At 41.5% G+C, this 13,504-nt stretch overlaps 1 protein-coding gene across 7 annotated transcripts in view; it reads left to right on the top strand.

The window, feature by feature from the left end:
* XYLB (xylulokinase) overlaps nt 1-13,192 on the top strand; it is an 82,218-nt gene extending 69,026 nt beyond the window's left edge. For all 7 annotated transcript variants that reach the window (XR_014689104.1, XM_084507835.1, XM_084507831.1 and 4 more), the window contains 3 exons: nt 2,719-2,806; nt 5,076-5,170; nt 12,909-13,192. Coding sequence is in view for 6 of the 7 variants with exons in the window: in XM_084507835.1 (XP_084363961.1) it covers nt 2,719-2,806; nt 5,076-5,170; nt 12,909-12,989 (264 nt within the window). In the remaining variant the exon portion in view is untranslated. The remainder of the gene's footprint in view (nt 1-2,718; nt 2,807-5,075; nt 5,171-12,908) is intronic.
* Nucleotides 13,193-13,504: the final 312 nt, after the last annotated feature.

Below are 13,504 nucleotides of genomic sequence, written 5' to 3'. Positions count from 1 at the left end.
CCCAAGTTGGAATAAATGGAGGTGGAAGAGCAAAGAGCTCACTTTCTCCTCAGTCATCTAAAATGCATGTTTGTATAACCATGGGGTGTAGAGCTGATTGGGACACAACAGATTTGGCATGTTTTGCCTGTAGATGTCACTTCTCTTCATCTGCTTTGGTTATTTTGCTCAGGAACTTGACATTGGGAAATTAGCTGATGGCTTAATTGCTTAAAACATTGGTCCTTGCTGAAGTAGTTCCACTAAGAGTATGTCAAGGAAGAGATCGAATTAGTAGGGTTTGTTTTGAATTTAGTTTAGTTTGAGTTTGTTTTTAAAGCAGTATTTAGGTGCAAGGGGTTCTCCTTGCTGTGGAATGAAGGCAGAGAGCAGGATGTTTTTATAACATGGGATTTTGAAACAGAGCTGAAATTTGTGGGGATGAGAGAGTGACTGCTGTGGTGCTTGCTCTTCAAGTGTAACAGTGGAGCTGCTTTTAAAACTCATTAGAGGTGTCTTAAAATAATATGATCAATACAGTGTCATCCACTTAATCCAATCACTGGTTAATTGGGTCCTCCTTTTTAATTTAATCAAAACCTCAGAAACCATATCAGTTGCATGAAGAATAACAGCTTTCCCCCTTATCGTGCTCAATTTTGGATAATTTGTTCCAGGGCTACAAAAGAGTATCATTTAATTAATCAACATTCAGTAACTCCTATATTTTACATAGTAAAGGAGGCAACTTAGGAAAATGTGCTTAAAAAATATAGCCATAGTAGGGCAGCTTTTTTCCACTGTTCTGGGAAGCTTTTTATAACATACCTGGTGCTTGATTAATGACCACATGAAACACAATGAAATATTTTTAACAGTAAAACCTCTAACAGTTTCTTTTAAAACTATTCATGAGAGAGATCGTGGTTTCAAATGACATACTAAAAATATGAACTTTGAATCATTTTAATTTGATAATCATGTGGCACAAGATAGTTATTATTTGTAGTATTACAGTACTCGTTAGCATTCAGGATGGAGTAGAGCTGCATTGTGTAAGGCTCTGCAGTTATGCAAAACAAAAGACCTCTGTTGTCCACAGGAATTTACAATTCAAGCATAAGACAAGGAACACCTGTTTGGGATGGAGAGATGAAGCAGCAGATGGGGGATGTGTTGAAACCACGCAGTATTACTGGCCAGCAGGATGGGCAGTGGGAGCAGCACTCTGTGGCCTTTATCAGAGGACTTTTTGATGGATACTGTGATTAATTTTCTACTTGTCCTCTAGCACTGAAGCTCACGTACTGCTCAATGATTGTTTGCAACTGAAGTTAGATATATATGAGTGTTAAGTGTATAAGCTCAGGCTCTCAATGAATCCTATTAGCAACAAGTCACTTTTGTTTAAAAGTCCCCAAATAGATGATTTTCTAAGGTTTTGATTTGCAGATTTGACCTAACCTTTCAGAGAAAGAGGCAAAATCCTTTAGAAATGTAATATTCTATTTCTTGTACAGCATATATGAATTGAATTCCTTCCTCATCTTTTATGAACCCCTGGAGCCCATGGTTGGTGGGGCTGTTAATTCCTGGATTGGGGTTTGCAGATGATGAAACTGAATGGTTTGGATTCTTGGATGCTGGTCTCGTTTCAGACTCTTACATACTGATGTAAATTGGGTGATACACTGTAGCCTTTGGTAAAAGTAATAACCATCACAAGTTAAATCTCAATTCCTACCTGCTTCTTGCGTTGCCTAGCCCGAGGGACACCTGCAGACCTCAGGGTGATGAAACCAGAATGTCTGTTTAATTTGGAATGAATTTATTGGCGGTGTTTTCAGAAAAAAAGTTCTTGAACCTCTTTTGTCCTTACTCAAACTTGTCTTCATTTTTCCTCTTCTGTATCTCTTTTCTTTATACCTACACTGTGGGGGATAGAGCATATATTCATTAAATATGAGATGCCTGGTGTAGATTTCAGTGCAGTGGGTGGAACGGTGCGTGGTGGAGTAACTGTAGTGTCTGTTGGATATCATAGCCAATTCTTTGTCTGTACAATTATCTTTGTATTGCAAAGCAAAGTTGAGAACATGCAGTCTTGCTTTGTCTTCGTAGCTAAGGATCCCACAAGTACAGGAGGATTCCTAGTGCGTGTAAAGCCTGTGTAACCAGCTCCTGTGTCATTTTTCCTGCTAACCGTAATGTGGTGGGAGTGCTGGAGGCAAAGGCGACAAATGTAGACCTTCATATGGCTGTAGCTTTTGTTGTTTCAAAGCTGAGAACTGAGGAGACACAACTGGCTCCTCTCTCCTTCCTTTCTTCTTGGCTCAGTCATAAACTTGATGGAGGGAAAGAGGAACCAGTTGTGGGTTCCTCAGTGGATGTCTTTGCCCTCATGTAAGCCTTTTGCACAGGTAGATTGTGCAAAATCTACCTAGATAGGTACCTAGGTAGATTGTGGGCTTATGATGGAGGTGATGCTCAAATTTAGAGTCCTCTGAACTTGTAGTAATGAGATTTGGAGAGAAATGGGGCTTCATTTCTTGGCTGCAGTTACATCTCTAGGTCAGATTTACCAATACCCCATTGTGCGACAAGTTCAGTGCCTCTTTCCATGGGTACCCAAATGCTTGGTTGGAGTGTACAGTAGTCATTTGTTTTTCTGTGCAGTGTTAGGGGATTACCTATTGTCTTTCACGGGCATGCTATAACTGAAGCTTTGATACTCCTCAGGTCCTGTCTGATGTGTTCAATGCACCGGTGTACACTATTGATACCGCCAACTCTGCTTGTTTGGGAAGTGCTTACAGAGCAATTCATGGTAAGACTGTAAGGAGATACTTCTGAGCAGCCTGGGCGTTTAATTTCAGCTGGTTAATACTTGGGATTAACATTACTGAAAATAAGGAGAGAATAAAGCTGTGTGGATCTGACTGGAAGGTCACTGAGGTCAAAGGGTATTTCTTTTTTGGTTTAATACACTTGGATCAGGCCCAAGAATAGCATTTGCATTATAATTCAAGTCTGATTCAAGGCTGCTCCTCAACCAGGGGAATAGGGCCTGGAAACTGCTGAGATCGGCAGGGTAGGGTCTAGGAGCTTAATGATTTAAGTTACGATCTCTGTGCCTCTTTTCTGAGGAAGAATACAGCCATCTGAAGATGTCAGCGTACCCTGCTGCCATGGATCGTGGACCAGGCTGTAAACTGGGCTGCTGAAATGGTCAAAACAAACAAAGGATCAATCCAAGCAAATAGGATCCAAGAGGGCAGGGATGACAGGACTAGTAATACTGCGAGCTGAGTAAATGTTATTAAACCTATATATATCTTCCAGCTTTTAAACGTCAAGACATAGGATATACAAGGCATACTGGGCTTCACGCTCAAGCTGTGTGCACTTTGTCTTGTAAAAGTGTAAATCGTGGGATATTCTTAGGTTATGCAGTCATTTTGTTCGTTGTACTACATCACTCACTGTAGCACAGTGGTCCAAGTCCCATATTTAAAGGGTTAATGAACTTGTATTTATTAATGCATGGGGTTGTATGTTCAGGGTAGGCCCTCAGCCATGTAAGAGCTCAGTCCCAGACGGGACATTTCATTAAAGTAGTTTTAAAAGTTTCTACCCTAGTGCTAAATACCCTAGTGCTAATACCCTAGTGCTAAATAAGTTAGGGAATGTGGATAAAATTGTAAAGTCCTTGCTTTGACCAACTCAGTTTAGCCTCAGTTTTTCTAATAAGAAGCTTTAGGATTTGGCCCTTAAGAAATGGATAGATTCTGTACAGGTTCATACAAAATCCATGGCATTGCAGCAAGCATGGAGAAGATAACATCAGCCATCAGGAAAAATCAGCCATGTTTTAATTTTAGAAGCCAATTCTGCTGTCACATTAGAGCATCTGAAGACGACATGCTCTCGTGCATCTGAAAGCAACACAGCCAAAAGCTTGAGTCAACGTGTTTAACACAAACAGCATGCTCTCTGCTTGATTTCCAGAAAAGACACAAGGGTTCTGTCAGGCAAAGTATGGCAGGACAGTGGAAACACTACTGTTAGGTTATCGGTATGTTTGAGGCCGTAATGGGTTCCTTTTTGCACTTTGGGGGCCAAATCTCCAAACTCTTTACTAAAAAATTTGCCTACTGCTTCAGAAGCCACCAGGACCTTCCCTGTTCGTGATGCCACAGGCAAACTCCTTGCCCATGAATACAAGTGAGCTGCAGAGCCGAGCTGTCGTTAAGGTTTTTGCAGTTATTTCATATGTATGGAAGATGTAAATTCCCTCTGCCAGTTGGCATGTGAAATCTTGGGGCTTGCTTGACAGAGCGGTTCAGGGAAGATTTTGGATGCCATGCTGACAGAGGGGCTTCTTCGCTCAGGTACTCTGCCAGCCAAGCCCCCGGGGCATGCTGTGTGTGCTTCTAAATGCCATTTTTGATTGATGCCTTCAGCTGACTCGCTGTTGGCCAGGCAAAGGAATTGGGTAAAAGCAAAGACTAGTTAATATAAACGAAATGTTGATGACAGGGGCTCCTTAATAACATTACCGTGTACATCTGCAAGCAGGGTTTTCCACAGTTAGCCTGGGGTTCTTAGCAGGTGCAACAAGGAACTCCTGAAATGCTGTGATTCACTTGCAAAGCAAAAAGCTATGGTAGAGGGACCCCGCTATTATTCTGCTTTGTTATATATCAATATATTTAATGACTTGTAGCAGGTTTTCTTGACACTGTTTTCACTTCCTTTTTTTGGGTCACATTTTGTCCTTGAATCCTTTGCTTCCACGTATTTCCACTGCTGCTTACTGTATTGTTGTAACCATAAATAATTACTGATATTGTTGAGTAGCGTTTCTGCTGCCTGCCTATTCTCCAGGGTACGAATTGAGTGATTGGCAAAAACCTCAATCACAGAGTCCCTACTTCCCACTGCATTGGAATGTAAGATCTTTCGCCATTTATCCTTCAATCCCGAATGCTGACCTGAACAGGGAAGATCAATATAAAGTATTAATTTGCCAGGGAGTCAAGGCACATCCCTCATCTTGCTTTTTGCATTGATCAGGATTGTGATTCTCATTGCAGGACTTGTAGCTGAGACAAATGTGTCCTTGGCTGATGTTGTGAAATTAGCACCAGAGCCTAGACTGGCTGTTACACCAACCACTGGGGCTGAGGAGGTGAGCAAGCCTGGAAATGTCATTTTCCTTTTCATTTCCTGTCTGCTTCAAAATGCAGTCATTAACTAATTTTTTTCTAATACAATAGATTAATTTAAGAATTATTTTGTTGCACGGTTCTTATTGTAAAGATTGATTTTGTCTGGGGAGATGCCTAGTGTTGTAACGATGTAGTAATCTGTGTGATCACTCCATCCAGGTCTGAGATGTGTTTTCCTAACTGGGTGTGATCAGAGAGCAGAATCTGCTTCTTAAAGGACAGAAAAAGTTATAAAATAGGTAGACTTTGGATACAGGTCAGGTTGTAACTGATAATAATTGACAAAACAATCTTTACTTGCTTGCAGCAAGCAGCATTGAAAAAAAGCACGGTGGGGGTGCTTACTGGAAAACATCAGCAAAATCCTTCCAGTCTGAAAGAGAGGACAGCAATTCTTGTTGCTCCAAGTTGGAACAGCTAATAGTGTGCTAGCCGGGAGGATTCAGTAGTCACAGGTCTTCTTGGGACCTTGCCCACCCTGGGAATTTCAGCGTATCTGAAGGTGAAGCTTGTGCTTCAGAGATAAAGCAAAGCAGTCACTGTTGCTAGCAGCACAGTTCTTGCCCGTATCCCTGCCAAGGAAGGAATTGCAGTCTCAGGCCCTCCAGTACAACCCCGTACCTCTCACTACTGAGTGCCAAAGGCCTTAGTTTACAACAGCTTCTGAAATATAAAGCCAGATAATAAATTAGCAGTAAGATATAGCAAGATTCCTAGAAAATAGGGGTTTAAATTAGAAAGGGTAAGTCTACCTCCGTCTTCAGCTGTGTAGAAACTTTTTAAATCAAGACAGCCTTACGCTCTTCATTTATGAGATTTGGCTGTGCCCTAACTACAGGCAACAAGGTTTTAAAGCTTTTATTTAAACTGGGAAATTAATGATCTGCCAAAAGTACTAACTCCCAGCTACATGTGTAGTGGAGCACCAGATATCATCATGAGTAATAATAGAAATGATCATGCTGCATTGTGCCTGCCAGCATATTATTTAATTATTAACTGAGATGAAGGAGCTCAGTAATCGAATAGAAGTCCCCTTCAGAAATATTAAGACATTGAATAATTTAAACTTGATTGATCTGATCTCATTTACTCAACCTTCCCCCCTCATTTTGAAAGATAAAATAATTAACAGCAGTGGCCTGTGCCGCATGTGTTGCAGCTGAAGGCTCCTGCAAGGGCTTCGGGAGCAGCTCCCTGGTGCCTGGTTCAGCCTCCCGTCGCTGCCTTTTTTCCCCCCAAAACGCTCTCTGCTGAAAAGCTGACAGGCTGCCTTTGGTGGAGGTGGAGAGTGCTCAGAGACCTGCTTTTGACCCCCCAGTGCTGCTTCAGCTAGAAAGCTCAAGGGCAGGGGATACAGCTGTCACTCACAGAGGCCTTGCAAGAGCAGCAAGCACCTTGTGCCCCTGCAGGGGCCAGGCTAACCTAGCTGGAAGGATCAGTGGGGAATTCATTTACCTCTTTCCATTTTACTGTCTGCATAAAATGGCCTGGAAGCTAAAAGAGTTAATTATCTCCCTCTTGATACTTTTCTTCTCCTTTTCCACTTGGTTAAACCTGGCTCTCATAGCACATCTTTTTATTGGTTTTAAATGATGTACAGCAGTGAATTATTGCCCCAATGGATGGGAGTGAATGATAGAGAAGGTAGTGGCCAAACAACATGCAAAGGAATAACTGCTCCTCTGCTTTAGCTTTGCTTGCCAGCTTCATTCCATTAAAAGCAGCTTCTTGCAATTACGTATTCCACACCATTTTTTTCCTTCCTGTCTTACAATTTTACAGTTGATGGTGGATTCCCTGGCTAGTTTCATGGCTGTGAAACTGCAGAAAGCCAGAGGGCCTGTCAGTAATAGTGTGTTAGCATGAACAGTGCAGTAAAAATTCATAATGTGATGAGTCAGTTTGATTCTGTTTCTTACAGAGCTGCATCTCCCTGTCCCTCCGATTTAATTCTGTTGAGTTTAGAGGCTTTCACTTAAATGACGGTTCTTTTTATAAACTTCAAAGTCATCCCGAGGTTAGGTTCTGTCTCACTGAGGAGCTCTTCTGAAAGAATCTGGCTAACCAATGTGAAATTGCCTGGACCACTTCCCTACATTTTCTGGACAGCTACAGCTAAATCTTGGCAGTGCGGAGAAAAAACAGTCATAACACAGCAATCTGGTCTGGTTTTGTCCTTTCTTCCTGGTGGAGGTTGAAGGCAACATGTGCTACATCCTTGGAAGGAGGAAAACCTCCTATAGACAAGAGGTCAAATGCGACAGATTGATGTGGCTGCTTCTTCGGTGCCAAGGCTTATCCATGCAGTAGGACTTTGCAGGAACCAAAAACGCAAAAAGTGTTTCTTTGATTGCCAAAGGATCCTTTGTAATAATGAGTATGATTTCTTTTGAAAGGAAGAGCAGGACACACAAAACAATTCTTCCAGTTCAGTTAAGCTGATGAACAGAGTCACAAGATGAGAAGTAGAGAGCTTGTGATGTGTGGTGAGTTAGTAGTGGAAACCGAGGTCCCAGAAGTTGCAACTTGTCTGGTGAAAATGTCAATTTTTCCTGTGGAAGAAACTATTCCAAAGAGGATAAATTCCTCTCTGTGGCTGACCCTAAGCCTCTTAGCTGAACACAATTTCACAGAATATTTGTAGAGCGTGGGGGCCCATCACTACCTTGAGCTTATTTATAATTCTGTAGATACCCAAACAGGTCATAAAGAATTCTGGTGGTAAGCACTGTGCCAAAAATCTTTGGTCATGACTCAACCAGGCTAGCTGAAGTCAGCTATCTGTAGGTTAACCTGATGAATGCCTTTCCCTATTTTCAGAACAACAAAAATAAGTCATCTCACCTCTTTGGAGCCGTCTCATCCCCCAAGGAAAAAAATTAATCAGAACCCACTAAGCATGACAGAAATAACCAGGAGATTCTAGAGCAATAAATACATATTAAAGGACAAAAAGAATCTATTAATATGGCATCAGAATTCAGCTCTGTTTCAGTAATCTATTAAAACAGAGTTGTTTAGCTTGTTGCTTAATTAACAGAAAAGCTTGAGAAGGAACATGGTTATCTGGAGTTGATCGCTTGTGTTGATACAAACCACATCCCTGTGACATAGCACCAGATTTATTGTAATACTGTGTAGGGTTTTGCAGGGGGAAGGCATGGTGCAGTTCACTACCTCTGGATATGTATTTTGATTGCATTATTGACTGTACTGAGATGTATTAATTCTGCAAAAATTCAAGGAGGAAAAACGTGGGAAAACATGGTTTTCTTGACTTTGGTGAACTGCCTTGTAAGCATGTGTATTTATGGAAGTGACCCTGTTACCCAGGAAAGTTATAACGACCTATTTATTGATTTGAAATAACGATATTTTTTGTTGAGTTAGATTTTGGAGGGGGATGGTTATTTTCTAGGATTGGTGCCGGTTGGTAATTTAGTGCAAAGTAGGTAATAATAATACAGCTATAGAAATATGATAATAGGCATCGATGGAAGTTTGATTAAAGTGATTTGTGAAGCCAATAAATTTTGTAACCTGTTAAACTGATTCAGATATGCTTATGGAATGAATACATGGAGTAGATAAAGAGACTGGGGTGTGGTTCCTTGGAGTTGTCTTCGGGGTATTTCTAGACACTGTCATATCCATTCTGCTTTAAGCATATTCATTCTGTGTTAAAAAAGGTGAACAACTGCCATGATTTTAAAAATAAAATATCTGTCTCTCTTGATTTTTTTAAGCAAATCTCTGATGCTGAAGTAATTTGAATGTGGTTGAAATAAAAAAAAAAAAAAAAAAAAAAAAGAACCTATCAAAAGTAGCAAGTGTTTGCAAGGGACTGATTGATTTTAATCTATTCAGGGTAGATTAAATGTACTTGGGTAGATTAAAATTAGATAATCATCAGCATCATCTTTGTAATTTGTAAATTTTGAATTGCTCCAATCATTGGCTAACACAGCATTGCAGGAGACAGAAGGATCCGTGAGGATTGTCACTTGTAATAATTTGTAGCTGGTTTTGCTTGTAGAGGGACAAAGTCCCATTTTCCTCGGCGTTGCATGAGGAAATAGTAACAGCTGTGTTAAGTTTATAGGCTAGTACTATGGTGAGATAAAATATGAGGATGACATACTTGATTTGGACTAGAGAGCAAGATACATTTATTTGAACATATTTCCCAGGAAAGACAGGTCAAGTTTTTCCTCTGTTATAAGGTAATACGTGTCATTACCATTTTCTTATTTATTTGTGGGATTGTCGGAGTGTGGCCAAGTTGTCCCAGGAGTGAAGTTTAGGGTTTGTAAATGAAGCCATCGGAGTATTGCTAATGTTGCAGAGTAGGCTATAGAGATAAGCAGGAGAAAAGGCCATAATATAGCAAGGACAATTAAATTATGGACAATAATAAGGTTCATGTTGTGATACATGTAATTACTTTCGTTAAATATCATGCTCTGATATATTAGGTTTGAAGCTATGACAGAGAGGGAATTTATGTACTTGAGTTTTTATGCATCATTGAGAGTTCTTTATTCCCTTTGGACCTCAATTAGAAAAATAAATCTATATAATTGCCTCAGGAAAAAGGGTCCTGGAATCGCTTAGGAGGAGTTGCCTGAGGTTCTGCAGAGGCAGTTCAGTCGTGGCAGATGTGGAGATGCATCTTTCACAAGCGTAGCTGGCTGCATGCTCAGGCCAGGTTTTCAGCTGATGCTTTGGCATTTCTTGTGTGTACTTCATGGGAGCAGTGCTGCTTCGGCCCCAAACGTCATCTGCTGTAAGGTTGGCATGAAAAGCACAGCTTATGAAAAGCTTGAAGCACTGCTGCCCTTACCAGCCATGAGGTATTGCAGCCAAATTCCCTAATGAAGAGGAATTTAAAACTTTGTGTTAGCCCTTTGAACTGTGCTGCTGTTATTTTTCTCCTTTTTTTCCCTCTAACCCCAATTGAAAATAAATAGAGTACAAGAAATGGTCTTGAATTTAGTTGTTGTTTGCATTTTTTCAGAGGGTACACAATGCAACGTTCATTTACACTAACGGCTGGGAAGGTTATTGCAAATGCCTGAATTTTGTCAATTAGCCTGCTAAGTGCTTAAGTCCAATAAACAGGAAAAGGAACTGTTATCAGTAAACGTGGTTGTTCCTTTATTTTGACACATTTTAATTTAGAGTGATGTATTAACAATAATACTTCCCAGCCTTCCAGTGAATGTGCTGTTGTATATTTTGTAAAAACACTGCTGGGTAAGTAATAAGGAGCCTCCTTTCTTAGCAGCTGAGCACACTTGCCAATGCAGCTCTGTGGTGCTGAATCCTTGTTGAGAAACACTGAGGGCTTTCCAAATTTACAGAACAGCAAAGTAAGAAATAGCGAAGCTTGATTATAAACGCTTCAGTGGTTAAAAGAGCTGGTTTTGTCTGATATGCTGTTATTCCTGGTATAGCTGTGGTTGCCTGCTCAATATTTTGTTTACTGTGATGTGTGCGTTCAGCAGAAATGGGAGCAATAACGTTCTTCAGACACATGAAAATAATATGTGTATGGACTTCACTGAACACCCAAGGTCCCCGTGTAGTCAGTTAAAAATGTCATGCTGAGTCATGTGGCATTTAACAATAGCATTGTTTTCATTTGCTAACTCCTTAGTCTGCATAAACCTCTACAGGCCTCAACATCACTGTCCTGTAGAGAAGAGGAGCTGGGGCACGTGCATGTTAAATGACTTGCCCAAGGCCACTGAGTTAGCCTGTTGCCGAGGAAGGAGGGAGTAGATTTCTCTATTTTAATCTAATTTTAATCTATTTTAATCGTAAGTTTAAGGCATTGTAAGACTATTAATTACTATGAGATGGATTGAAAAAACTGTCCTGAAGAGGTCACGGCTAAACAACAGTGCTTGCTTGCTGTAGGTGCTTCTTCTCTTCTTCCCCTTGATATATTTAATCTGTTGAAGAAATGTACTTCACCTGCTGCACCATGGTGTTGGTGAAAGGGAGGAGTTGATCAAACAGGCTCCTGCTGCAGAACGTGTCCATTAGGTCGCTCTCACCTGCCCTAGAGGAAGGTGGAAGTGGGACTGAAGCAGTGCCTCCAGGTTTCACCCAGCAGACTGACACTACCCTTTGGGAAGAGGAAAGCAAGAACTGCATATTTTGCCATCAAGAATAAAACACTCCAATTCTTTATTTCTTAGATGAGAAAAATCTGCAAACACTTCATTTTTTTTCTTTCATCTGAGAAAGTGACTGGTGCAAATATGAGGCCAGTGCAGGACCCTGCATAAAACTCTGCAAGAACAGCGCTCTCTTTTCCTGCAGCCTCACAGTTTGCACTCAAAACGTCTCCCTCCTGAATTTTTCATGCAGCTACAGTTGTTGGTTGTGGCTCTTATGTGGAAGAGGATAACATGCCTTTAAATGCTGGATCTCACTTATTGATGAGAGCAGTAATTCAGTTTACTGGGTATGATTCATTGTGGCTCTGTAACCTCTCTGATCCCGGAGCCAGGAGCGAGACTGCCCTGATTATGTATAGCATCAGTGCAGAGGGCTCGTAGACCAGACTGGCGGCCCATAGGATTCAGTGCAGCAGGGATCTGACCTTATGGCATCCTCCTAAGGACTGCTCGAGCCTGTACCAGAGCCTACACCGGCTCCTGGCTGTCCCTTCTTTGCGCTAAGGCCAGCGAATAAGGGATGCTGTCCTGGTGTGGCATGTCAAATTACTTTTTTATTAGACAGACAGTTAAAAGTGGGTACAGGAGCTAACGAAGCGGTTTATTTCTCAGATCTGGAGGTATAATGTAAGGTTGGAGCAGTAGGGCTACAGTAGGGCTAGGATCTTGGCCATATCCAAAAGCCCGAGACATTCAATCTGGGTTTTTGAATACATTGATTCTTGTACTTTTCATAGCTGGAACAATTCTGGATCTAAAAATTCCTGGTGGATTCCAGCTAAGGAAATAGGGGAAAGCTACTGGTATGCTTGGTGTGGTTGTGGAAAGGAGCTGGGTCTTCGTTTGTGCCCTGGGATTGCAGGGCGAGGAGCCAGGCCGTGAGCACATCGTAGATGGGAAGGGCTGTGGGTGTTGGAAGGCGTGAGGGAGAAGTAAAGCTAAAGGAGATAAGGGAGTACAAGAGGGGTGGGAGAGGGAGTGGGAAATGTACTTTAGAAAGCCCCAGTCAGCACATTGGCCAAGGAGGACCTTTTTGCAGTGGTATTTCAGTGTGCTGGGGGTGGCGGCGTGCCTATTAGCAAGGCAGAGGAGGAGGGGACAGAGGCAGCGATCCGTCCCGAGGGAGGGAGGCAAGGACAGAGTTCTGCCTGGGTGGTCAGGACAGCTATAACTGGGGGGGCACGCCAGGCTCGGAGAGGTGACTTTATCAGAGCTGCTTCCTCTGGAAGCAATGACTTCTGCTTATAGCAAGAACGCAATCACAATAAGAACAACCTGCACGTGTCATAAAATTAGGCTATAAAGGAGACGGTAAAAAGGACAGTGACATTTGAAGAAGGAAGACGCTGCAGCATTTTCTTCAGTAAATTGGGGGAAAAAAAACTTGAAACCTCCAGGTGCCTATGAAGATGCTACATTTCTCAGATCCGAAGGTATTTTTAACTGCAGTGTGATTGAAAAATCTGATTTTTCAAATTTGACGTATTTGTTTCTTTTTCCCTTTTAGCTCTATCGTCCACTTCTGAAAAGATATGCAGAGCTTGAACAGAAGGTGATCTACAACCCAACCTCTTGTCCTGTGAAATAATAAGCAAACAAAACATACACATTGGCTGTGGTGGACTCCCAAGGAGATCAAAAGAGATTTGCTCAGAATTTACTGGAGTTGTTTAAATCATTTTTTCCTCATTGTAGATGAATAATTTGTAAATGGCCGAGTTGGAATGTGTTGATGGAAAAAGTTACATTGTGATCGAAACCCTAATTAAAAAAATATCTTATTGTTCTCTGTGTGTGACTCCCAATTTTTCCTGAGTGCTTTTCAGAGGGTGCTTGCTGTTTTGGAATAGCTGGCTGACCAAGTCACGTCCATTGTGTATACGAATCACTCCACCCATCTCCATCAGCTTTGATTCCATGTGTTCAGTGTGCTGGACTCTCTCTGTAGCCATCTAGTGCAGTATCTTAATTCCGCAACCTCTTCCACCTACATAATTTATCTATATTTACGTCTATGCCCACATAACACCAACAGAAAGCTGAAGCATACTCCATCCCATTTTCCTTCAGTACATAGGGGATGTGTTCCGTGAAGGCTGATTA

Source organism: Aythya ferina (genome assembly GCF_964211825.1).
Source record: "Aythya ferina genome assembly, chromosome: 2".
NCBI classification, from domain to species: Eukaryota; Metazoa; Chordata; class Aves; order Anseriformes; family Anatidae; genus Aythya; species Aythya ferina.
Note: the sequence above shows the minus strand (reverse complement) of the source record. Positions and strands in the feature narration are given on the sequence as shown.